Below are 27185 nucleotides of genomic sequence, written 5' to 3' on the forward strand. Positions count from 1 at the left end.
CGCTTGGCAGGTGAGTGCATTTTCCTTTATGCTCAGCCCAGTTTTGGTTTTGACATGTTTTGGAACAGTACAGTGTCTCTTTGCAGGATGAACATCGTTTCAATTTGTCAGGTGAGTCTGCACTGCCACAATTTGCACATTTCTGGGACTCTTTGCTAGTCACGGTTAGCACCCGTCCCGTGGTGGTAACCATTCCCTGTTTAAAGGAGCCTCCCTGGATGGTCTGATTCCTCTGATTTTGCATCCAGCCTGAAAATGTTCTCCACTTCCACATCGGTAGCAGTGCATGCAGCGTTCATTCGCTCCTGTCTGCTGGCAGACAAAACATCTCCGTGGAGCACAGACAGAGTGATTGGTGTACTGATTCGGTCCATACTGTGGCCGCATTGGAGCAGATGTTTGAGGCTGGTTGTAGCTGCTGTAATACTGCTGCGGTGCAACAGATGGCTGAGGGTCCCTATCTGGCCTGACTGCAGGTGGGGCATAGGACTGTGGCTGGAACCTAGTCTGATGTAAAGTTTCTTTGATCTGGGCTATCTCTGCACTGAGACCTTTCAGAGAAGCTACACCTGTCTTAAGCTCTTGTATCTCTGTTAACAGTTCTGGGGAAATCCCTGTTTTGGTTTCCTTCACAGAGCACTTAGCAGGTGACCTATCTTCTGACTGCACTACACTTACACTTGTGGCTGACTGTTGGTTGCTAAGCTTCCTTTTGTTTCTCCTTTCAGCCTCATTAGCACAGGCAACATTTAACCTCTCTAGCAGAAGCTCATCTGAGGTCTCAGTATCTAATAGGAGAGGCTGCATGTCTATCCTGATACTTTCATTCTGGAGACCAGTAAGTAGTGTGTGTAAACACATGCGCTGGACTAACGCTGGATCATACTTAAGCCCTGATTCTGACTCTTGGGAAGCAAACAGTACTTTCTGCCTCAAATCTAAAACTCGCATGAGGAAAGTCTGAGGAGTGTCTTTGCTGTTCTGTGCTTCAGAAGCTAGCTGCTTGTAGAGCTCTGTGGCGCTCTTTTCTTGGAAGTGGGAGCGCAGGATGTGTCGGAGTGTGGGGAGAGTCAGGTGGGGCTTTCCTTCCAAATAGCTGCGTAACTGTGAGCCGGGAGATATAGCTCTAATTACAGCATCTACTATTTCTATTTCAGGATAACCTCTGTTCAGTCCATTCTCAATCTGATGAGCGAGGCTAGAAAATGTCAATTTATCTTTCTGGCCTGCTTCGCCTATTTGACCTGAGATTTTGAAATCTTTGCGCCAGCATGGGCTCGGCTGCTGCAGCTGAGCACTGACCGGGGGCTGCATACTGACTGGTGGGCTGACAGTAGGTTGGGACTGGCACTGAGACTCATACCCAGCAGCATTAACAGGGATGGACTGCTCAGTTTCCACTCCTTTACATTGCTTTACAGTTCTCTGCTCCTCTATTTCTCTCTGAGTCCCTGCCCTTTCCACATTCTCCTCAGTTTGTACTGCTCCGTTATCCGTGCCCATGGCCAAACCTGCAATTTTGTCTTTCAGCAGCAACAATTCTGACATGCCGTCATCTTCTAACTCTGCCACTTCTTCTCTTTCAAGATACTTCATTACATGAGTCACTAGTGATATGCGGGACTTTCCTTCAACATTTTCTCTCCGCTCTCCTGAGATGTTAAGAAAATCACAGACTCCGAGCAAATTTTCTCTAGTCAGGGTATGTAGTTCTCCTACAACCTCTTCCTGTAGCTCTTCCAAGGCTGTCATCATGTCGACAGGGCAGGAGCAACTTTTACTGTGCAGGAGTTGACTCTGAACTGGATGGTCTTTAATGTCCCTGATGATCTCTGACTGGCCTCAGGTGACGTGTACTTAACCACCAGCTTCCAGCTCTCCTCAAACAGCAACACGTTCCTCACTACCACCTGCCTGGGTTGTATTGTGGGGGATTTAGCTACCACAGGATTCGGCCGCCAGGTTGTGGACACCGGACATCCAAGGAGCAATCCCAGCGTTGCCTCCAAAATGTTACGCCCCTGAAACGGGGAGAAATAATCACAAGAGTGATACGAGTGATTTCTTCAGTGAGAGCGTTTACTCGAATGAATAATTGAACATATACACAATCTACAAATAAACATAGGCTACCCTGCTTAACAGGCTGGTTACAGTAGCATACATACCCTATTCAAGTTACACAAATATTCAGTATTTCTTTGAGACATAATTCCTATTCTCTCTACTGTTACTGGTAAATAATATACTGCTGTAACTCAGTAACCTCTCATAACCTTATAAAAGTTACTAAATAGACAATATAGAAAAACTGTGTAAAATACATTTACATATGTAGACAATTGGATTCACAAAATGGCGGAAGCAATTGGCGTAGTTACGGGTTGAACTCTGCTAACAAGCGGGAGCTAGCTCGCCAGACACTTTACCATACTCGGCAAACTTTACTTTAACTCACTTGAAATGTTACACATACATTCACTTGACACTCAAACATATTAGAAAATTTATTACAACCACCTTAATAGTGTCAAATGCCGACAACATACCTGAAACGGGGAGAAATAATCACAAGAGTGATGCAAGTGATTTCTTCAGTGAGAGCGTTTACTCAAATGAAGAAAACACCGCGAGTTCCCCTGGATACGTGGGTAGAGACAAAAGCAATCGATCTCACGCTAGTAGATTAAGACTACTTTGCGGATCACTGATAATACCATTATAGCTGAACCTCTGACAATAAACAACAACAACAATGAATTAATTAAAGACCTTTTAAAATTTTAACCTCTTTTGACATAATGAATTCCTACTTTTTTTTAACCCATTTTAAACACATCTTATAAATTGTTTCTCATGACTATGATCTTTTTAACCTTATCACAGCATTTTAAGTGTACTGTCCTTTTTAAGCTTGTATGGCCCTTTTAGTGCATCATTCTTTTAACTTATCACACTAGCAGTGAGTTAGCAGAAATGATTGCAGCAGCTATGGAGAAACAACGCTTCGAATCCCAGCTCTCCAGCCTGAACGAAAAGCTCGATGATATCAAGGCCGACCTGACCACCTGTACTAAGGATATACAGAAATTCCGTGCGGAGTGCAACGATTCCAAAAGAATGACAGTAACTGAAGAAGATACAAAGCTTAACAGTGCTAACTGGCAGAGCTTTGAGGCCAAGCTAGCAGACCTAGAAGATCGGAGCCGGCGAGATAATCTACGTATTCTGGGGATACCTGAGGGAGCCGAAGGTGCTAATGCTATTCAGTTCATTTCTTCTAATCTTCCTAAATGGTTCCCCAGTCTGGGTGAGCAAACTGTTGAGATTATGAGATCACATCGTATCCCCCAATCCAGCAAGGTCAACTTGGACGGCCCTCGCACTATCATATGCAAGCTCCTGTGTTTCACAGACCGAGACAGGATCCTCACAGCAGCAAGACATACTCAGCTCATTCTTGGTGGTAAAGATATTCGCTTCACTGCGGACCACAGCCGCCACACCAATGACCGGCGCAGATGTTTCGCTCCTGCTACTGGCAACGCTAAGGTTTTCAAACCTTTCTCCTCTATCCAGCTAGGTTCAAACTGATCCGCGGCTCCCTACATCGCATCTTTGATTCTCACACAGATGCAGAAGACTTTCTAAAAGCTCAGGATTCTTCAATGGTGGGCGCTTATATGGCCCTTGGAAAAAACATTCAGTACTTGATCGTGTGACATCTATGGTCAATTTTGACTGCTTATGTTGGAGGATCGCATGAGAGCCAGTCCACAGAACTATCCCTGTGAAGAAACCCATTGTCTGGTATTTGCTATTTTCATTTCATTATTTACAAGTCCCTTTTTATGGGAAGATGTTTTATGTTTATATAGGCAATTTGTTATTTTCTGAGATGCTATTAATATTGTAGCTTACTCCATCACATTTTCTTTTCTTTTTTTCCCTCCTTTTTTCATATGCTGTTCATGTAAAGCAATTTGCCTATGCAAAACAACAGCACTAATATCTATTAGGGGGTTATCCATCACGGCCTATTTGACAACCACGTCTGGCTTTTAATGGAATGGGCTGTTGCGCCGGGAATAGTAGCCCCCTTTCTCAGTGTCAGGTGTCTACCAAATTTTTTCTCTTTTTTTCTGTTTTTTTTGCCATGGGGATAAGGTCTGTTTATTTTATTTTTGATTTTCTTTTTGGGTACTCCCCGCTAAGGGACTTTTTTGGGCAATGTGGCGCCCAGGGCTGGGAGGGTTATAGTTCTTATCTGTCTCATTATTACAACGATACTCAGGTGACTGGACTTTTGTGTATGTTACTTATTTGTTTAGAATGGGGATGTCTTACATTGTTCTTTACTTCTGTTCAACTTAAGTTAGTATCCCCATGACTACTTTACAGTTAGCCAGCTGGAATATAAAAACGCTCTGCTTATTTAGACCTTCTCCATAGGAAGCATATTGATATAGCTTTCATACAAGAGTCTCATCTGATAGCGGCCGACGTACATCGGTTTGCAGATAGATTTTATTATGTGGCTTCCTCAGCCTCTTTTGTTTGTAAGACCCGTGGTTCTTCAATTGTTCTGAAACGCTCCCTATCTATAAATATTCTAGAGAAATTTGGTAGTATTGATGGGCAGTGATTAAAACTATTATCTCTGGACGCAAATCCCTAAACTAATTGAATAAGTATTACTTCAGTAAATGTTCAAGCAATTTCCTAACTGTTAAGTTGAAGGGTATCGGTATCTTCTAACAGTTTATTATCATGAATTATGAAGGTTTGTATTCAATCTGCTCATTTGAGAAAATGAACACAACTTTAGTTTATCTTAATTGCTTGAAAAATCCCTAGGAATTGTGTGCCCGGTTGTCAATTGTGATTTGACAGATCATTATTACTAGAGGACTTAACTGGAATGTTTCGAAACTGTTGCCCCCTTCTCGTTATAGTGGGATATATTATGTTATTATACTTTGTTATTTTGTGTTGTTATTGTAACAAAATCTGTTATGTTTTTTCTTTGGAACAAAAAACCATTGATAACAAAAAAATGACAGTTGTACAAAGCTTCTTCCTCTTGGCTCTCATTTCAGGTGAGTGAAGTCTTGAGCTTTGAATGACTGCTGGCTTCCTGTCATCTAAACTCTGTGTCTGTTTCAGCTGCTCAGGGTCAGTCCCTCACCTCCTCAGAGCCAGTGGTCAACAGACCTGGAGAGTCAGTCACTCTGTCCTGTAAAGTGGAAGGACTTCCTCTAGCTTGGCTGCACTGGATTCGTCAGAAATCAGGGAAAGGACTGGAATGGATCGGACACATTGATAGCGGAACTGGCACAATATTTGCCCAAAGTCTCTGAGGCCAGTTTTCTATCACTAAGGATACTTCCAGAAATGTTTTGTACTTAGAGGTGAAGAGTCTGAAACCAGGAGACTTTGCTCTTTATTACTGCACACGAGAGCCACAGTGACACAGGAGACTACAAAGCTGTACAAAAAATGAAAGAAGTACTGAAGCATGTCAGGGCTTTAAAATAAAATTCCCATTGAACGATGGCCGACAATAAAACATGAAACATTTAGTCCTCTTAAGGAGGCAGATCACTTTAAATATATCAGTAGATCTGGTTAAACATTTCTGATTATTCACCAGCTGCTATACGACTGATCCAGGTTATTTAAGTAGAGTCTCTTGACACTTCTTTTGAGTTTGTCAAGTAATCTTACAATGCTTACTGGGAATTCTCTTGCAAGAATTTATGAATACCTGGTTTTGACAATTTAGCCAGTAACGTTTATATACGGGAAGCTATTGCAGTTGTGCCTAAACTACTGTTGCGGTAATGTTGATAACCAAGTTACTCAATTTAAAACATGCCACAGTATTTTGAAATGTATAGATTTAGACTGATACCTCCTGGTCTGTAAATATGTAATGTAGTTTCACCAAATTCGGAATCAAGAACACTTAAGTTGTTTCCTCCCTGTGAGGAGGAGTCAAGGCAAAACCTTGATGTCTTCCACCTCTACTTATCTGACTGCAGAGGATAACAGAGAACAGTGGACACACAGTTTAACATGATGGACTATAGGACAGGACTGCCGCTTTTAACCATCTGCTGGACAGGTGAAGATTTTCACTGATCTTGAGTTGAAGATGTCTTCAAAAAGTAACACAAAAAAGTTACAACAAATAACTGTTTCCTTTTTTATCTTGACAGGTGTTGATGGTCAGACTCTGACAGAATCTGAACCAGCAGTTAAAAAGCCTGGAGAATCCCACAAACTGACCTGTACAACATCTGGATTCACATTCAGTAGCTACAACATGAACTGGGTCAGACAGGCTCCTGGAAAAGGACTGGAGTGGATTGCTTATATCAGTTATGGTGGTGGTAGTAGCAAATCCTTCTCTCAGTCAGTTCAAGGCCGGTTCACCATCTCCAGAGACAACAGCAGAGAGCAGCTGTATCTGCAGATGAACAGTCTGAAGACTGAAGATTCTGCTATTATTATTATTGTGCTCGAGACTCACAGTGACTGGAGTTAGTTGAGCAGCTGTACAAAATCATACTCATCATCTCTGGGCTGATAAACTACTTTGCATGATTAATTTTTATGAAGTATACGTTCATGCTTTTTCATGTACAAAATACATTTCATTTCACAGTTCACACTTTAACACAGGTGTGAACTGTGTTAAAGGTGCTGAATCATGAAAATGAGATATTAGGTATTTGTGTGGAACATTCTGATATATTGGAGGTTTAATTTAGACAAGTAAATAAACAAGGATTAATAACATGACGAATTTTCAAAATATCCAAAGCCAATAAAACATAATAAATAATAAAGTAGATCAAACAAAGAAAACTAGTCCTTTAAATATATCTTTCAACAATGCATCTTCTGCTTTTCTGTGTTCACTGTCATGTTGGCACTTAAGTGAATATTTTGGGTAACTAAGGAAAAGTAAAAAGTAAACAATTAAAAAAAAAAAAAAAAGAAAAGAAAATAAAGTCCAAACTTGAGAGGGAACATAAGGATTAACTGGCTATAACAGTTTTCCCAGCAATGTTCACATACAGGAGGATCCATTAGTCCCCCATTACCTCACATGATTAATGTCCTCAGTTCAAGTAGTTCAAGAAGACGACAATGATGAAAGAAATTTCCTTCACACCAAAAGATCTTTTTGGAACCAGTGATAGTTTAATTGGGTTTTAAAAGTAGTTTAGTTTAAGTTCAAAAGTTTTAATTATCTTCTTACCTAAAGCAATTAACTATGTTTTAATATGAATTTCAGTATCTGAGCAGCTCTCTAGAGACTCCAAGTTTCACTGAATGTCTGTGGCTTCAAACATCTGCAACACTGAAACCAATAAAAGTATTTTATGTGACACTCCAAACCTCCACACAGCTGAAGAAAACTCATAATGTTACATGATTTTGTTATCACTTCACTTTCTGTTGGCAAATGATGAATTTAAGTATACAAGTAAAGAAACAAATACAGTAATTTTAAATTAAAAGTAGATAAAAATATCTTGTCAGACTATTTTTAATTCACAGTTCATTCACAGTAGAGTCACCAAAGACATATTTTCAAAACATTTTGTTAATGTTTTCATCCATTATTACACAAATTAAATTATTGTATCTTATCCTTGAAACACTCAGTATTAGAATAAACTTAATTTGTCTACATTAATACATTGATAGAGGGTAAATTATTTTAAATGTCATGTCAAACAAAATCATTGCACCATTCACAAGTTCACTAAATTAACCATATATCATGTTTAAGTACATATTCAGTCTGAAAACTCGAGAAAGAAGAAAGACTGAACTCTTCACCTAAAAGTGATAAATAAAAGTAACAAGAAATAGATAATAGTTTATTCAACAATATGCACAGAAATGTTACTCATAAGGAAGTATGTGTCAGTGAGAGGACAGAAGAGCTCACATCAGTTCAGCTTCAACATCAACCATGTTCTCTGCAGCTCTGATGCTGCTGCTGGCAGCTGGATCCTGTGAGGAGCTTTCAGTGGATTCACACTAATAAACACAGTAGAAATAATGTTGAGATAATGTTGATTTCTCTTGCCACAGTTGTGAAATTTCATCCAGACTTCAGTGTTGTATTTTCAGTTGATAACTCATGTAAGTACAGTTTAAAAATCACCTTGTATGCTTCAACAAGGACTATTTATTTTATATTATTACTATTATTTAATATTTATCAGAATGTCATGTTGATTATTTTTGTGCAAAGGTTTTTTGTGTTATAATAATGCAGCTTTGAGCAAACAATTTCTAGTTTGTTTTGGAAAACTCTCTGACATCCATTCATTCAGAGTTGGCTGTAAAATGTTGCAAATCGTTACTGAAATGTTTGTGCCTGATTGATTCTTCTGTTGCGTACCGTCCATTTGCTTGTAGCTTGAAGTTTTGGGAATCTAAAATCATGAGAGTGAAAAATAACATTTGCACTTCTTAAAAATACCACAGGAGGGCAGTCACTATCAAGTTTCTCTCTCATCTGTCACTGTAATGAGACTCAGGTCCACTTTTCTCACTGATCTGAAATGAATGATGAACTGATCTAGAATTGTTTGTGCCTGACTGATTCTTCTGTTGCGTCCAACACTGCTCATCTCCTCATTGAATTTTAGTCTTTGTGTCTCTTACCTTTTAGCATTGTGTCTCCGAAACCTCAGACTGGTAAAAATGCAAATTCAGTCACTGTCACACAATCTCCACCCATTCTGCCTGCACAATATATCCTTCACATCAGCCTTTGCAGTTGCAGACTCAGCCAAGGTCCCATCATGACAGTTGTACAAAGCTTCTTCCTCTTGGCTCTCATTTCAGGTGAGTGAAGTCAGTATCCAGCAGAAGAAGAGAAAGGGAGCTTTGAATGACTGCTGGCTTCCTGTCATCTAAACTCTGTGTCTGTTTCAGCTGCTCAGGGTCAGTCCCTCACCTCCTCAGAGCCAGTGGTCAACAGACCTGCAGAGTCAGTCACTCTGTCCTGTAAAGTGGAAGGACTTCCTCTAGCTTGGCTGCACTGGATTCGTCAGAAATCAGGGAAAGGACTGGAATGGATCGGACGCATTGATAGCGGAACTGGCACAATATTTGCCCAAGGTCTCCAAGGCCAATTTTCCATCACTAAAGATACTTCCAGAAATGTTGTGTACTTGGAGGTGAAGAGTCTGAAACCAGAAGATTCTGCTGTTTATTACTGCGCACGAGAGCCACAGTGACACAGGAGCCTACAAAGCTGTACAAAAACTGAAAAACACTAAACACTGTATGAGAAGCACTGAAGCATGTCAGGGCTTTGAAACAAATTTCCTTTTGAATGATGACCAATAATTAACAATGAAACACATTTCATCGATACAAAATAATTTGTCATTGTGTTGAGACACTTTATCCTGAAACATTTAGTCATCTGATGGGAGCAGATCTTTAAATGTCATTAAACATGTCAATATCTCAAAATAACACTAATACTAATACTCATTTTTCTACTTGTAGCTGACCAACAACCGAGAAAAACAAACACACAGCAGAAAAAAAACTATTTTATTTTATTTATATAGCCAAACAAAATGACAAATTATATAATTTCCTCAAAGTCCTTTTCAGTCTGTACAGCATACAACACCATTCATCCCTAAACCCTCAGTTTCAATAAGGAATTTCCTCAAACCAAAATATTACAAAAACAGTGTTGCATGAAGTAGTGCGACAAAAGCAACATAAAAAAACAACTCACAACAGATTGATTTCATTATTGGTCATGATCACAGTGACTTCAGTGGTATCTGATACTCCTTCCATGTTCATTCCTTCAATTATCATTTATATCAGTTAATATCACTCATTGCCATCTTTGCTCAGTCACAGCTGCCTTCACTGCTCTTTGCCTTTCATGTACCGTATGTACACTGAAATGTTCCTGTATATAATCACATTTTAATATGTATGTTGCAGTCCTCTGATGTTTCTGCTACTGACAGTAATTGTAGTAGGATATTCCTCAATAATTATCTGTTAACATTTTCTTTTCTGTTAATATGAAATGCAACAAATGTGAATTGGTAGAAGTTTGCTTGGAGTTCAATAGTTAAACAGCCTCTGTGAATCCACTGATGAGCTTGGAATAGTATATGTGTTGGATTGCACACTTACACATTATAATATGCTTTATCAATTAATGTTACACAAATAAGATCGGTAATTCCTGCATTTCAATAACTGAGAGTAAATTGCAATCCAGTTGTTTCCTCCCTGTGAGGAGGAGTCAATGCAAAACTTTAGATGTCCTCCACCTCTACTTATCTGACTGCAGAGAGGATGACAGAGAACAGTGGACACACAGTTTAACATGATGGACTATAGGACAGGACTGCTGCTTTTAACTATCTGCTGGGCAGGTAAAGACTTTTAAGTTTTCATTTTAACTTCACCAAATCAAGTTATAAGCTTAATACATGTAATTAATTTATTTTTGTCTTGACAGGTGTTGATGGTCAGACTCTGACAGAATCTGATCCAGTGATTAAAAAGCCTGGAGAATCCCACAGATTGACCTGTACAGCTTCTGGATTCACATTCAGTGATTTCAGGATGAACTGGGTCAGACAGGCTCCTGGAAAAGGACTGGAGTGGGTTGCATTCATCAGTAAACCAAGTGGTAGCACTCAATACTACTCTCAGTCAGTTCAAGGCCGGTTCACCATCTCCAGAGACAACAGCAGACAGCAGGTGTATCTGCAGATGAACAGTCTGAAGACTGAAGATTCTGCTGTTTATTATTGTGCTCGAGACTCACAGTGACTGAGTTGGTTGAGCAGCTGTACAAAATCCTACAATAGTTCTCAATAGTTCTCCTTACTAGGATGATAGATCACAACAACTATCTCATATGATTAATGTCTTCAGTTTAAGTAGTTCAAGAAAATTTTGTAATTCCTCTACTCCTATCCATCTTTGGAGAACAATGTGATATTTTTTGGGCCTTAAAGATACATTTTACAAGAGAAAACAATATTTCTAATAAGAGAAGTATATCACTTGGATATGTAAATCATATTAATAGACAGAACTGTCTTCATTATTACCAAAGAGCTTAAATTAAGATGTCTGACACAAGATTACAATCAGTTACAGTTTCTGGACTCAGTATTTGAACAAGACAGAAAAGTTTTTTGTTTGTTTTTTTTCCCCTTTATTTAGTGCAGAGTGTGAATAACACAAATTGAGTGCAGTGTGTGTGTGTGTGTGTGTGTGTGTGTGTGTGTTAGTGTTAGTGCATAAGGATATAGAGGGAAGAGAGCAGAGAGAACGAAAGAGAAGAAGAAAGAGAAAGAAAGAAGAAAAAACAGAGAAGAAAAGAAATGGAAAGCTGCAGTGTTGTGGGGGATCTCTGGTTTGGAACCAGGGTGAGAGACAGAGTTTTATTTTATTTTATTTATTTTTTTATTTTTTTATTTTTATATTTTGAATGTGTTTTACACCCTTAGCTTAAAAGATAAGATGATCACTGAATTAAAACATTAGTTGTGCAGTTAAATGTTTTGTCTAAATGTTTAACCTGAGAGTTAATTATTAACAGTCTGATTATTTCAGCTTTTCTCAGTTTGCAAAATTATTATGAAATCAAAGCTTCAATACTCAATGAATATAAAACAGGATGTTTTGTATGGTATCAATGAAGTTTCAAACTACTTCAGCAACAACATTAAACTGTCAACATCGTCAGCTTATCTCACAGACACCCCACTAAAGATTGTTTTAAACTAATATAATTATCTTTTATAATTATCTTTTAAGGGAAACAAATAGTTTTATGCAGATCATCACACAGGTTTCAGTTCCTGAACATCTGTTCAGAGTCTCCAAGTTTGTCTGAGCTACATGTCTGTGACTTCAAACATCTTCAAAAACTGAAAACATTCAAACTTTTGTATTCAATGCTCCAAAGCTCCATCTAACCAGAACAAACTCAAGTCTTCATGCTATTTGAGTATTTCCCCTGTCACTTCACTGCGGTAATTAAATAGATATATACTGTACATACAGACACACAGTAAAATATTTGTGGATTGCTGACATTTAATTTTTCTTTACTTTAAAATATATATTTTTTAATCTTTCTTTCTCTTTCTTGTCTTAATTTTCATTTCTCACAGAGATTTAGAAAATATGAAATAAAATACAACAAAAATTACAACTAAAATAGTAAAATCTTGGCTGTAAAAAAATTCTATCAGAAAAAATTCACATTAATTTGAAGTATTGTCAAAATCTTTATGTGATTTTTAGAAATTAAAATGATGAATGAACTCAGGTCTATATAAATGTTCTTTATAACAATCTAATTCAACAATAACTTTATTTGATTCAATTATTTCTTTCTACTTCAGTCTGGATTTGAGAAGAAATGCTGATCTTTTCATTTTCAACAGAACCTATTTAAATAAAATGTAATCAGTGTGTGTGTGTGTGTGTTTGTGTGTCAGTGAGAGGACAGAAGAGCTTACATCAGTTCAGCTTCAACATCAACCATGTTCTCTGCAGCTCTGATGCTGCTGCTGGCAGCTGGATCCTGTGAGGAGCTTTCAGTGGATTCACACTAATAAACACATTAGAAACACTGAATAGTCAGATGAATGATGGAGATAATGTTGATTTCTCTTTCCACAGGTGTGTACAGTATTGATCTCATCCAGCCAGATTCAACGGTTGTGCAGCCTGGACAGTCTTTGACCATCACCTGTCAGGTCTCTGGTTATTCTCTGACTGATAACAGCTATGCAACAGGTTGGATCAGACAGCCTGAAGGAAAACCAATGGACTGGATTATACATCGGTGGGGAGGAGGCAGCTTTTATCAAAATAATGCTCTGAAGAACAAGTTCCTTTATCACACACACACCTCTAATAGTTCAGTGACATTAAAGGGACTGAATCTGCAGCCTGAGGACACAGCTGTTTATTACTGTGTACGTCACCCCACAGTGATACAAATCACCAACAGACCTGCACAAATACCCAGAGACTCATGTGACTGAAACACACACAAATATGTTTTAAATATGAACATTAATAAAGATAGTGCTCTCTTCTTAGTTGATAACAATTTGTATTTATGGAATTCACAGAACCTCTATATCTATGAAGGCAGGAACAAATACACATAAAGTGTGAAGATTTCCTTTTTCATTTGGCCAAACTGAAATATAGCTGTAACTTGCTACACCATGAATTAAAGTTTGTCAATGTTGAACTTAAAAGTTTTGTTCACCTTCTCCAACAGGTCAGAAACTAGCTGACAGGACTTTGATATTTTACATTTTCCTCTGTTGTTGTAGATATATTCCTTTTGAAAATGTATCTGTGTTGAATATTTCCTTTTTAAACCTGTAGAGGGAGGTCTATGCAAACTCTTCCTTCCTTATAAACAGATAATCAGTAACTGTCATAGTTTGCAGCAGAACAACTGGGGAAACTTTATACATCTGAACAGAGAGAACTGAACCACAGTGTTTATTACAGAATGAAAAATTATAATTGCCTGGAGTTTATTGTTTGTAGTTACTATTCATGGTAAGAAAACCAATTCTTTTACTTCTTTTTTAAATGTTCAACATGTGATTTTCAAGTTTGATGGATGATGATCTTCATTTCTTTGCTTACAGGAGTTCAGAGTGAGATCAAACTGGACCAGTCTCCCTCTGCGGTGAAAAGACCTGGAGAGACAGTGAAGATGTCATGTGTCATATCTGGATTTGACATGACAGACTACTTTATTCAGTGGATAAGACAGAGACCAGGCAAAGCTCTGGAGTGGATTGGGAGGATAAACACAGAAACAAACACTCTGAGCTATGCCAGCTCCTTTCAAAGCCATTTCAATTTTACTCAAGATGTGTCCAGCAGCAATCAGTACCTCGAGATCAAGAGTCTGACAGCAGAAGATTCTGCTGTTTACTTCTGTGCTCGATAAAACCCAGTGACTGAAGACAGTGAAGCAGCTGCACAAAAACCTCCACAGACAACAAGTAGCTACATATGATGACAGTGACATCTTGGTTTTCTGAAGAGCTGCATGTTACAAAAGCACTTTGAAAATATCCACAACAGATTTCTTTATATTTTAAACTTGTTGGTAGTTTTTATTGTCTTTCTGATCTTACATCATTCAAATAAATAGACTGAGTTCTTTCAACTGTCAAATCATAATTTAAATAGCAAATGTCACATTAACAAGTACAAACTTTACATTTCATGAAATGAGTTCAAAAAGGGAAACAAGTTGAGGAACATTTGATCAGAGAGTGAACTTCATGGATCAGAGGTGACTTCAGTCCAAAACATATTCAGAGCACTGGTGGATGAAATTAATTTCACTACAATCACAACTCTCAGATTGTAAATTTACATTATTTGTTGTAGTTTCAACACACAGTAAACAGGAATGGGAACCAAATACAACCCAGTTGTTTCCTCCCTGTGAGGAGGAGTCAATGCAAAACCTTGATGTCTTCCACCTCTACTTATCTGACTGCAGAGAGGATGACAGAGAACAGTGGACACACAGTTTAACATGATGGACTATAGGACAGGACTGCTGCTTTTAACTATCTGCTGGGCAGGTGAAGATTTTCACTGATCTTGAATTGAAGACATCTTCAGAAAGTTAAAAACTTATAGTAAATAATAGTTTTGTTTTTTGTCTTTTCTTTTTTGCTTTCTTTTTCCTTCAGGTGTTGATGGTCAGACTCTGACAGAATCTGAACCAGCAGTTAAAAAGCCTGGAGAATCCCACAAACTGACCTGTACAACCTCTGGATTCACATTCAGTAGTTACAGCATGAACTGGGTCAGACAGGCTCCTGGAAAAGGACTGGAGTGGGTTGCTTATATCAGATATGACAGTGCTTACATCTACTACTCTCAGTCAGTTCAAGGCCGGTTCACCATCTCCAGAGACAACAGCAGAGAGCAGCTGTATCTGCAGATGAACAGTCTGAAGACTGAAGATTCTGCTGTTTATTATTGTGCTCGATACTCACAGTGACTGAGTTGGTTGAGCAGCTGTACAAAATCCTACAATACTCATTCTGACTGGGCTGGCAGATCACCTTTGCATGATTAATCTTCATTAAGTATACATCCACGCTTTTTCACATACAAAATACATTTAATTTCACAGTTCACACTTTAATAAGGTGCAGAATCATGGAAATGAGATATTAGGTATTTATGTTGAACATTCTGATATGTTGGTATGAGGTTTAATTTAGACAAGTAAATAAAAGAGGATAAATAAGGGTAAATTCAAAATATCCAAAGACAATTAAACATAATTAAAGAATGAAGTAGATCAAATAAAGGAAATAGTCCTTTACAGGAAAACATCAATTACAACAGTTCATCTTCCACTTTTCTGTGTTCACTGTCCTGTTGGTTCTTAAGTGAATCTCATGTGTATACTTTGGGTAACCTGGAAGTACAAAATAGTTACCATCCCAGTTTCCAAACTTGAGAGGGTAGACAAGGACTGACTGGCTGTAACAATTTTCCCAGTTATGTGCATAAACTAGAGGCAATATTATGGAAGGAAAGAAGTGATTTATTTTTACCTAATACCTAATTATTAATACTCTGTTCCTAAAAATGTTGTTACCAACTTTTCTGCCAAGAAATGACCAAAAATATATCACAATGCCTCATCGACTTGTGCTGTTCACAACTGCTACACTGATTACTGCTTATTATTTAAATATAATTAGTCAGATGACATAAATTGTGCTTTGCTGCTATCATGTTGATAACCAAGTTATTAAATACACATGAGAAATATTTTATATGTACAGACTTAGGTGGACACTTCATTGTACTTTCACCAAACAAGAGGTGAGATTCAAATACACTTCAGTGGTTTCTTGTTTGTAAGGAGGAGTCAATGCAAAACTTAGACATCTTCTACCTCTACTTATACTGTATGATGGCAGAGAGGATGACAGAGAACAGTGGACACACAGTTTAACATGATGGACTATAGGACAGGACTGCTGCTTTTAACTATCTGCTGGGCAGGTGAAGATTGTCACATATTGTCAGTTGAAGTTGTCTTTAAACGGTTACCAGCTTACAGCGACTGGTTATTTTCCTTTCTTTTTTGTCTTGACAGGTGTTGATGGTCAGACTCTGACAGAATCTGAACCAGCAGTTAAAAAGCCTGGAGAATCCCACAAACTGACCTGTACAACCTCTGGATTGTCATTCAGCAGCCACTACATGGCCTGGATCAGACAGGCTCCTGGAAAAGGACTGGAGTGGGTTGCAACTATTGATGTTACTAGCAAATACTACTCTCAGTCAGTTCAAGGCCGGTTCACCATCTCCAGAGACAACAGCAGAGAGCAGCTGTATCTGCAGATGAACAGTCTGAAAACTGAAGATTCTGCTGTTTATTATTGTGCTCGACACTCACAGTGACACAGGAGGGCGGAACGCTGTACAAAAACTCACCACATACACAGAATAAACTTCAGTTCAACAAATATTGACTAACTGATGAAGAATATGAAGAAAAGGTAGCTACAATTTGACAATTTTTGTCACTTTTTTTAATTTGGTCATACAAACTCCAACCACCAAAGATAAAGGCAAAATGTGATGATTATTATTAAAGAAAATATCATATCAATGCGTGAACTAACATATATATTTTTTCCTCTAAGCAACAGAATTTAGTTTTTGTGCATCATCACACAGGTTTCAGTTATTGAGCAGCTGTTTATCTCCAGAGGCTCCACATCTGTGACTCCAAACAACTGCAGCACTGAAACCATTAAAAGTCTTTTATGCAAAAATAGGTTTTCATACTATTTACATTACATACTACTATAGAAAGAAAGTAAAACTATATTTAAATATATTTTCTTTTATTTTAGACTGGCTTTAACCTCCAATGTGTTTAATATAATATTAAGACTACAGTACAACAAGGCTATTGAATTTTAGAACAGCAATCTAGTGAATTCTTAATTTAAAATATCTCTAATAATAATACAAATACAAAATTTAAAAAATCACCTCAATCTGGAAACTGTGTAAAAAAAAAAACTTGAAGCCTTCACCTTCAGTCTGCTTTATTACAATACAATTAAAATTACCAGAATAAGGAAAGAAGTTCAGCTTCAATATCAACCAAGTTCTCTGTAGTTCTGATACTGCTGCTGGCAGTTGTTTGTTTTTTCTACAGTTCAAACCTGATCATTGCTTCAGATCTTCATGTTGGTTCCTACTAGTGGTTCCAAAATCTCACCTTGTCATAAGAGTGACTGAGCCTTTGCTCTACTCACCCCTCAGCTGCCTGATCTCAACCAGCGAGTTTCACATCTTCCCCAAACTGTCATTTATTGTATGTTTTTAATACATCTCATTTCATCTCTTAGATATTTCTAATTTTATCCAATTATGTAACTTTATGTTACTCTATTATTAAGAAATGACTATTTAAAAATATATATATTCAATTTTTAGATTTCCAAACAGTCATTGATTTCAGGTTATGTGCATGTACAGTATGAAAATTGCATTGTAGACATTCTTTCAGATGGTAAACAGCGTATCATATCTCTTATTTTTTGTCAAAGTTGAGATTTTGAGTAATGATATTAACTATAGAAACTATTTCAGGTGTTTGTCTTTTTGTTGATGATGGGGTGGATGACAGGATTGCTGCTTTTAATGATCTTCTGGGCAGGTGAAAAAGAAACAGATGTCTCATCTCCCTGCTTGAAATCGAGAGACCTGGACCTGCAGCTCTGAACCCAGTCCCAGAGCGACAAGCAGCACCAGGACGATGAGACGGGTCAGTATCTGACGTGAAGCCGCAGTGATGAATAAAAAATGTATGGCAGCTTTTCACTTCTGGGAGTAGAGTTCACTTTCATTAAAAGTCTCTCACTCCGGCGTTGCTGATAAGATGATGCATTGTTCAGTTTCCCCCACAGTACAGGCAATAATCCAATGATCGCACATTGCTTATCATTCTGCTGTCTGTTGATATTCCCGTCACTCCCTATCCATCAGCATCCCACTGCTCTCACGTTGCAGGCCTCCAAGCTTTCTGTTTTTTCTTCCTGGTGGAGGACTCCGGTTGTGAGCAATGAGTGCAATATTCAAGTATTACAATAATGTACTTTCATCTGTAATAAAGTGTTTTGTTTTGTTTTTTCATGCAAGTGACAAACATAGAGAGATAGATTTGTCAGACATGGATGAAAATGGTGGATATATTTGAAATAAGAAAAGAAAAGTGATGCTTCAATTCAGCTGATTTGTTGAACTTAAATAAAGCTTTGTAGCTCACAAATATTGAAGCTCAGAAATTCACTTTATCTTTTTTTCTAGTTGTTGAATGTGATATTGTATCCCACGTTGATGGGCAATCAGTGAAAAAAATGAACAGAATTATACAATCAAATTAAACTATAACAGACTGCCAGTGAATGAGCCACTCCCTCCCCATGATACTCTGATGCAAATCTTCAGTGTGTGCAGTGTACTTCTGTCCTGCTGACTGGTCTTGTTGTTCTTGTGGAGCATCAGAGGTCACATCTCCAGCCTCAGGATGATGAACACACTCACTCTTCTGCTGGTTGCTCTCTCTCTGTCCTGTGAGTTCTCCTGCTTCTTTTTGTTTTATCTTTTATCAGACAACATCAACTGATGGTCAGTCAGTGATACCAGAAAACTTCCCAGATGACTGTTTGTCTCACTTTCTTCTGTGGTTCATCTCTCCTTTCATCTCATCAGGTTGTACAGGTCAGAGTATGGAGTCCATTCCTTCCAGTTCAGTAGTGAAAAGACTCTCAGTCTCTCCTGCAGGGGATCTGGCTTCACATTTAGCTGCTGTGTTATGCTCTGGATCAGACAACCTGCAGGAAAAGCACTGGAAATGATAGGAATTGTTTTTTCCGATGCCAGTAAAAACACTTATGCCAGCAGTTTGAGTGGACGTGTAGAAATAAGCAGAGATGATAGCAACAGCATGATTCATCTGAGATTGTCTAACTTAAAGCCAGAAGACTCTGACGTGTATTACTGTGCAAAAGAAAACACACACTGGCTTAAGTAAGCTGGGGCCCTTTAAAAAAACATCCAACTTTTTGTTTTTACAAACACCTGCAGGGGGCAACAGGAGATCAGATATATAATGACATGTACACCAGTATGACAGTGCACCTTAGCACACACACACACATAAAGACAATGTGATTGTAATAGCCAATGATCTGTTTACATTTTTGTAGGTGCTGAGGGTCAAACACTGACTGAGTCTGAATCAGTGGTTAAAAGGCCTGGAGAATCTCACAGACTGACCTGCACATATTCAGGGTTTAATGCTCATTACTGGAATGCTTGGATCAAACAGGCTGCTGGAAAATGACTGGAGTGGGTTGCTACTATCAGTGATACCAGTAGCTACATCTACTACTCTCAGTCAGTTAAAGACCTGTTTATTATTGTGCTCGAGACTCACAGTGACTGAGTTGGTTGAACAGCTGTACAAAATTCTACAGCACTCATCAGACCCCCTTTATCTCACATGATTAATGTCCTTCAGTTCAGTTAGTTCAAGAAATGTCGTTCTTTCCCACCAAAACATCTATTTTGGAACCATAGATATTTTATTTGCTTTTTAAAGGAAAGTTTTGTGAGAGAGGATACTTTTTAACGATATTTCTAAACAAGGATTTTAATTTTCTTTCTTCATGAATTTGAGTATGCGAGCAGCTCTCTAGAGACTCCAAGTTTCACTGAATGTCTGTGGCTTCAAACATCTGCAACACTGAAACCAATTAAAGTATCTTATGTAAAACTCCAAACCTCCACACAGCTGCAGAATACTTGGCAAATGATGAATTTACATATACAGTAATAAATGTTTAATTAAAATTACAGATATATATCCTTTTCCATGTGAGATTATTTATAAAAAGTAGACACCAAAAGTATAACCTTTTAACAATTTCAGTCTATTTTTAATTTACAATTCATAACGTGGACCAAAGACAGATGGTGAAATCTAATGTTTCTTCTGTTTTGCTTTTTTGTTTGTTTGTTTGTTATTGGATGATATTTAATTTATTATTACACAAATTTAACTATTGTAATATCTTATCCTTGACCCATGCAATATTAGACTACAATTTGTTTTTCTACATTAATACATTAATAAATGGCAAACTATTTTAAATGTCATTTTAAACAAAATCATAGCACCATTATAAGTTCACTAAATTAACAATATATCATGTTTAAGTATATATTCAGTCTGGAAACTTATGAGGAAAGACCGAATGTTTCACCTCAAAGTAATAAACAGAAGTAACAAGAAATATACAATTGTTTATTCAACAATATGCAAATAAATGTGACTCATACGGAAGTGAAGTGTGTGTCTGTGTGTCAGTGAGAGGACAGAAGAGCTTAGTCTCTGACAGAGAAGTTGTTTGGTGTTTAAATGTGTTTGACTTTAAACCTACTTCATCTTGACTCTTCTTCACTACAAAGATTTCATTAAACATATTTATCAGTATTTCATGATACTAGAGCTTACTAAAAAACAATTTCCTGTTTTATGCAAAGGTGAAGTAAAATAAATAGTATGCTCATCCATTCAAAGAACCATAAACAGTGTGCAAAAAATATTCTTTGTAATTTTGCCAAGAAATAAAAAATAAAACTGTCAACTACCTCATCAAGATTTAAGACTATTACTCCAGAAGATAAACATTTCATTCCTCTACTCAAATAATAAAGAAATTATTATATTTTAGAAAAGTTTTTCATACGGTCAGAATAATATCTTGAAAGATTCAATATTCAAAGGTTTTATTTATCACATGCTCATACAATATGTGCAGTGAAACATAGGGTGGCATACTCCTGAGGCTGTGCTAGAACTGCTAGTGTGTAATAAAGGATGCTCATTAGAATAAGAAAAAAATATAAAGCATAAAAATTCAAAGATAGACAGAATTAGAACATGCAAATGTGCAGCGAAGTGCAAAAGATTAACAAGCACAATGTGCGAGAAGAGGCCAAGGATATACAGGGGTCTGAACAAGGACAGAAACTTTTCTGCTTGAATACTCTGTTCAACCTTTTTTTATATCCTCCCCTTCTCCTGTAGAAATAAACTATTTATGTTTAACTCAGTGGACTAGTAAGAATAAATTGCATGTATTATGGTTTTATGCTCATGAAACAGCGCTGTGATACTAAAATGTTCCATTTTAAACCTGTAGAGGGAGGTCTATGCAAACTTTTCATCCCTTATAAAAACACCATCAGGAATTCTCATTTTATATGTGACAGAATTATTGGGACAGATTTTAAACCTTACAAACTTTCAGATAAGAAAACACTGAACTACATTTTTTTTACAGAATGGAAAATATTATTTTCTGGAGTTTATTCTCAATACTTTGTATTTATGGTAGGAGAATAATGTAGTTTGATGGATTATGATTTTCTTTGCTTACATGACCTCTGTGCGCGACAAAGCACAATGACTGAAGACAGTGAAGCAGCTGCAGAAAAACCCCCACAGACAACAAGATGACGTTGTCATCAATAAGATGATGTTGTTTTCTTATCAGCTGGATGAAGCAAAAGATCTTACATCACTCACAGTGATAATTCTTTCAACTGTAAAAGTATAATTTAAATTACCAATGTCACATTCACAAGTAAGAACTATACATCATATGAAATTAGTTTAACGGGGAAACAAGTTGAAAAACATTTGATCAGAGAGCTTCACGGATCAGATGATAATTAGACCGGTGAAATGTCTTCAGCCCAAAATATATTCAAAAAATTGGTAGATGGCCTTTTGCTCCTTGCCAGACAGATGAATGAATATCAGAATATTTAAAGGCCTATATTGTTGTTTTTACCCCTCACATACTTTACATTAGTGCCTATTATTTCATTAATTCAATTATCTGCTTGTGTAAGTACAGTATGAAAATATTTTTGTTTGGATGATAATACAGTTGTGAACAGTTTGCAGTGTGTTTTAGGAAACCCTGCATCTGTTAATTCAGAGTTGGCAACAAAATCTTGCAACATTTCATCTGTTATGTATGTGACTGGTTGATTTTTCTGTTGTCTATGTGCTTCTAATTATTATTACTTTTATTTTCAGATCAAAAGTCTGATTTCAAAAGACATCATGCATGAATCATAACGCATTTGGCTGGAAGCACAAATACAGTTTATACTGTAATTTTAACAGCCGACCAAAATGCTGGCCAAGTCCAGTCTAGTTGTTTCCTCCCTGTGAGGAGGAGTCAATGCAAAACTTTGATGTCTTCCACCTCTACTTATCTGACTGCAGAGAGGATGACAGAGAACAGTGGACACACAGTTTAACATGATGGACTATAGGACAGGACTGTTGCTTTTAACTATCTGCTGGGCAGGTGAAGATTTTCACTGATCTTTAGCTGAAGTAATCTTCAAAAAGTTAAAAACATATAACAGTTTTCGTTTTGTCTTGACAGGTGTTGATGGTCAGACTCTGACAGAATCTGAACCAGCAGTTAAAAAGCCTGGAGAATCCCACAGACTGACCTGTACAACATCTGGATTCACATTTAGTGACTACAGCATGCACTGGATCAGACAGGCTCCTGGAAAAGGACTGGAGTGGGTTGCTTATATCAGTAGCAGTGGTAGTAGCACATACTACTCTCAGTCAGTTCAAGGCCGGTTCACCATCTCCAGAGACAACAGCAGAGAGCAGCTGTATCTGCAGATGAACAGTCTGAAGACTGAAGATTCTGCTGTTTATTATTGTGCTCGACACTCACAGTGACTGAGTTGGTTGAACAGCTGTACAAAATCCTGCAGTATTCATATTTACTGGGTTGAAAAACCTGAACTATTTAATGTGATTAATGTCCTTAGTTGAAGTAGTTCAAGAAAATTATATAAATCCTCTTCTCTCGCTCATCTTTTTGAGAATCATGTGATATTTTGTTCTATATTTTGGCCTCAATGATCCATTTTCTAAGATAGAAAAAATTTCTAAAAAGAGAAGTATATCACTATGATGAGCAGCTGTACAAAATCCCACAATACTCATCATCTCTGGGCTGATAGACTCTGAGAAAGAACTATATTTTTATTTAATCTTTTGTTGTTGATTTTGTTTTTAATGAACTCATAACACAAAACAGCAGAGGACAGAACAATTATGTTGGTAAAATCATTTTTCAGGTACATTAATATCTGTATCATAGTTGAAATCTAATGTATGTCACAATATGAGAGTGAAAAATAATGTTGCAGTTCTTGTAAAAGACGAACACTCGAGGGCAGTCACTATCGACTATCAACACTCAGGTCCACTTTTCTTGCTGATCTAAACTAAATGATGAACTGAGTTAAAGGTTTTCACATTTGTGAGCTTGCTTCAACACATCACAAATAAAACATTTTAACTGTTGTGTCAGTAGTGACTGCAGCTTCATCTGTTTAACTTTGTGCTTGTGAGACATAGTGATGAAAGCTGGATGAACTGCAATAAAGAAAAGAAAATTTCTTGGCTCTTGGAGGAAAAACTAATCTTCTTCTCAAGCATCATTTCTCTCTCAGCAATAATCCACCTCACTAAGGTGACTGATCATTTTTATATGTTTGGTCTGACAGTACAGTCAGGTGAAGATCTTCACTGATCTTGAGTTGAAGACATCATAAGAAAGTTTAAAACTTACAGAAAATAACTGTTTCCTTTTTTGTCTTGACAGGTGTTGATGGTCAGACTCTGACAGAATCTGAACCAGCAGTTAAAAAGCCTGGAGAATCCCACAAACTGACCTGTACAACATCTGGATTCACATTCAGTAGCTACAACATGAACTGGGTCAGACAGGCTCCTGGAAAAGGACTGGAGTGGATTGCTTATATCAGTGGCAGTGGTAGTAGCAAATACTATTCTCATTCAGTTCAAGGCCGGTTCACCATCTCCAGAGACGACAGCAGACAGCAGGTGTATCTGCAGATGAACAGTCTGAAGACTGAAGATTCTGCTGTTTATTATTGTGCTCGAGACTCACAGTGACTGGAGTTGGTTGAGCAGCTGTACAAAATCATACTCATCATCTCTGGGCTGATAAACTACTTTGCATGATTAATTTTTTGATGAAGTATACGTTCATGCTTTTTCATGTACAAAATGCATTTCATTTCACAGTTCACACTTTAATAAGGTGCTGAATCATGAAAATGAGATATTAGGTATTTATGTGGAACATTCTGATAATTTAGACAAGTAAATAAACAAGGATTAATAACATGATGAGTTTTCAAAATATCCAAAGCCAATAAAACATAAATAAATAATAAAGTAGATCAAACAAAGAGAACTAGTCCTTTAAATATATCTTTCAACAATGCGTCTTCTGCTTTTCTGTGTTCACTGTCATGTTGGCACTTAAGTGAATATTTTGGGTAACTAAGGAAAACTAAAAAGTAAACAATTAAAAAAAAAAAAAAAAAAAGGAAAAGAAAAGAAAATCCAAACTTGAGAGGGAACATAAGGATTAACTGGCTATAACAGTTTTCCCAGCAATGTTCACATACAGGAGGATCCATTAGTCCCCCATTACCTCACATGATTAATGTCCTCAGTTCAAGTAGTTCAAGAAGACGACAATGATGAAAGAAATTTCCTTCACACCAAAAGATCTTTTTGGAACCAGTGATAGTTTAATTGGGTTTTAAAAGTAGTTTAGTTTAAGTTTAAAAGTTTTAATTATCTTCTTACCTAAAGCAACTAACTATTTTTAATTTGAATTTCAGTGTCTCTCTAGAGACTCCAAGTTTCACTGAATGTCTGTAGCTTCAAACATCTGCAACACTAAAACCAATAAAAGTATTTTATGTGAAACTCCAAACCTCCACACAGCTGTAGAAAACTCATAATGTAACATGATTTTGTTGTCACTTCACTTTCTGTTGGCAAATGATGAATTTAAGTATACAAGTAAAGAAACAAATACAGTAATTTTAAATTAAAAGTAGATATAAATATCTTGTCAGACTATTTTTAATTCACAGTTCATTCATAGTAGAGTCACCAAAGACATATTTTCAAAACATTTTGTAAATTTTTTCATCCATTATTACACAGATTAAATTATTGTATCTTATCCTTGAAACACTCAGTATTAGAATAAACTTATTTTGTCTACATTAATACATTGATAGAGGGTAAATTGTTTTAAATGTCATGTCAAACAAAATCATTGCACCATTCACAAGTTCAGTAAATTAACCATATATCATGTTTAAGTACATATTCAGTCTGAAAACTCGAGAAAGAAGACAGACTGAACCTTTCACCTCAAAGTGATAAATAGAAGTAACAAGAAATAGATAAAAGTTTATTCAACAATATGCACATAAATGTCACTCATAAGGAAGTGTGTGTCAGTGAGAGGACAGAAGAGCTCACATCAGTTCAGCTTCAACATCAACCATGTTCTCTGCAGCTCTGATGTTGCTGATGGCAGCTGGATCCTGTGAGGAGCTTTCAGTGGATTCACACTAATAAACAAATTAGAAATAATGTTGAGATAATGTTGATTTCTCTTGCCACAGTTGTGAAATTTCATCCAGACTTCAATGTTGTATTTTCAGTTGATAACTCATGTAAGTACAGTTTAAAAATCACCTTGTATACTTCAACGAGGACTATTTATTTTATATTATTACTATTATTTAATATTTATCAGAATGTCATGTTGATTATTTTTGTGTAAAGGCTTTTTGTGTTATAATAATGCAGCTTTGAGCAAACAATTTCTAGTTTGTTTTGGAAAACTCTCTGACATCCATTCATTCAGAGTTGGCTGTAAAATGTTGCAAATCGTTACTGAAATGTTTGTGCCTGATTGATTCTTCTGTTGCGTACCGTCCATTTGCTTGTAGCTTGAAGTTTTGGGAATCTAAAATCATGAGAGTGAAAAATAACATTGCACTTCTTAACAATACCACAGGAGGGCAGTCACTATCAAGTTTCTCTCTCATCTGTCACTGGTCCACTTTTCTCACTGATCTGAAATGAATGATGAACTGGCCTAGAATTGTTTGTGCCTGACTGATTCTTCTGTTGCGTCTAACACTGCTCTTCTCCTCACTGAATTTTAGTCTTTGTGTCTCTTACCTTTTAGCACTGTGTCTCCAAAACCTCAGACTGATAAAAATGCAAATTCAGTCACTGTCACACAATCTCCACCCATTCTGCCTGCACAATATATCCTTCACATCAGCCTTTGCAGTTGCAGACTCAGCCAAGTTCTCATCATGACAGTTGTACAAAGCTTCTTCCTCTTGGCTCTCATTTCAGGTGAGTGAAGTCAGTATCCGGCAGAAGAAGAGAAAGAGAGCTTTGAATGACTGCTGGCTTCCTGTCATCTAAACTCTCTGTCTATTTCAGCTGCTCAGGGTCAGTCGGACGCATTGATAGCGGAACTGGCACAATATTTGCCCAAAGTCTCCAAGGCCAATTTTCCATCACTAAAGATACTTCCAGAAATGTTGTGTACTTGGAGGTGAAGAGTCTGAAACCAGAAGATTCTGCTGTTTATTACTGCGCACGAGAGCCACAGTGACACAGGAGCCTACAAAGCTGTACAAAAACTGAAAAACACTAAACACTGTATAAGAAGCACTGAAGCATATCAGGGCTTTGAAACAAATTTCCTTTTGAATGATGGCCAATAATTAACAATGAAACACATTTCATCAATACAAAATAATTTGTCATTGTGTTGAGACACTTTATCCTGAAACATTTAGTCATCTGATGGGAGCAGATCTTTAAATGTCTTTAAACATGTCAATATCTCAAAATAACACTAATACTAATACTCATTTTTCTACTTGTAGCTGACCAACAACCGAGAAAAACAAACACACAGCAGAAAAAAAAATATATATATATTTTATTTATATAGCCAAACAAAATGACAAATTATATAATTTCCTCAAAGTCCTTTTCAGTCTGTACAGCATACAACACCATTCATCCCTAAACCCTCAGTTTCAATAAGGAATTTCCTCAAACC

General features: G+C 37.0%; 7 gene segments (V, D, J or C); all 7 read left to right on the forward strand.

Moving 5' to 3' along the window:
* Positions 1 to 6058: 6058 nt before the first annotated feature.
* On the forward strand, positions 6059 to 6487 carry LOC122966556 (the record flags this gene model as incomplete). The annotated part of the segment is given in 2 exon segments: positions 6059 to 6127; positions 6222 to 6487. Coding segments are annotated over 2 exon segments (315 nt in total), but the record flags the coding sequence as incomplete, so codon positions are not given.
* A 2272-nt stretch (positions 6488 to 8759) lies between these two features.
* LOC122966537 lies at positions 8760 to 9368 on the forward strand. The segment is given in 2 exon segments: positions 8760 to 8877; positions 8968 to 9368. Coding segments are annotated over 2 exon segments (348 nt in total).
* Positions 9369 to 10398: 1030 nt separating this feature from the next.
* On the forward strand, positions 10399 to 10854 carry LOC122966498. The segment is given in 2 exon segments: positions 10399 to 10451; positions 10538 to 10854. Coding segments are annotated over 2 exon segments (366 nt in total).
* Positions 10855 to 13638: 2784 nt separating this feature from the next.
* On the forward strand, positions 13639 to 15100 carry LOC122966919. The segment is given in 2 exon segments: positions 13639 to 14005; positions 14792 to 15100. Coding segments are annotated over 2 exon segments (624 nt in total).
* Positions 15101 to 16073: 973 nt separating this feature from the next.
* On the forward strand, positions 16074 to 16524 carry LOC122966920. The segment is given in 2 exon segments: positions 16074 to 16122; positions 16217 to 16524. Coding segments are annotated over 2 exon segments (357 nt in total).
* Positions 16525 to 22486: 5962 nt separating this feature from the next.
* LOC122966509 lies at positions 22487 to 22927 on the forward strand. The segment is given in 2 exon segments: positions 22487 to 22532; positions 22614 to 22927. Coding segments are annotated over 2 exon segments (360 nt in total).
* A 936-nt stretch (positions 22928 to 23863) lies between these two features.
* On the forward strand, positions 23864 to 27022 carry LOC122966922 (the record flags this gene model as incomplete). The annotated part of the segment is given in 3 exon segments: positions 23864 to 24160; positions 26388 to 26464; positions 26555 to 27022. Coding segments are annotated over 3 exon segments (549 nt in total), but the record flags the coding sequence as incomplete, so codon positions are not given.
* Positions 27023 to 27185: the final 163 nt, after the last annotated feature.

This window comes from Thunnus albacares, chromosome 17, assembly GCF_914725855.1.
Source record: "Thunnus albacares chromosome 17, fThuAlb1.1, whole genome shotgun sequence".
NCBI classification, from domain to species: Eukaryota; Metazoa; Chordata; class Actinopteri; order Scombriformes; family Scombridae; genus Thunnus; species Thunnus albacares.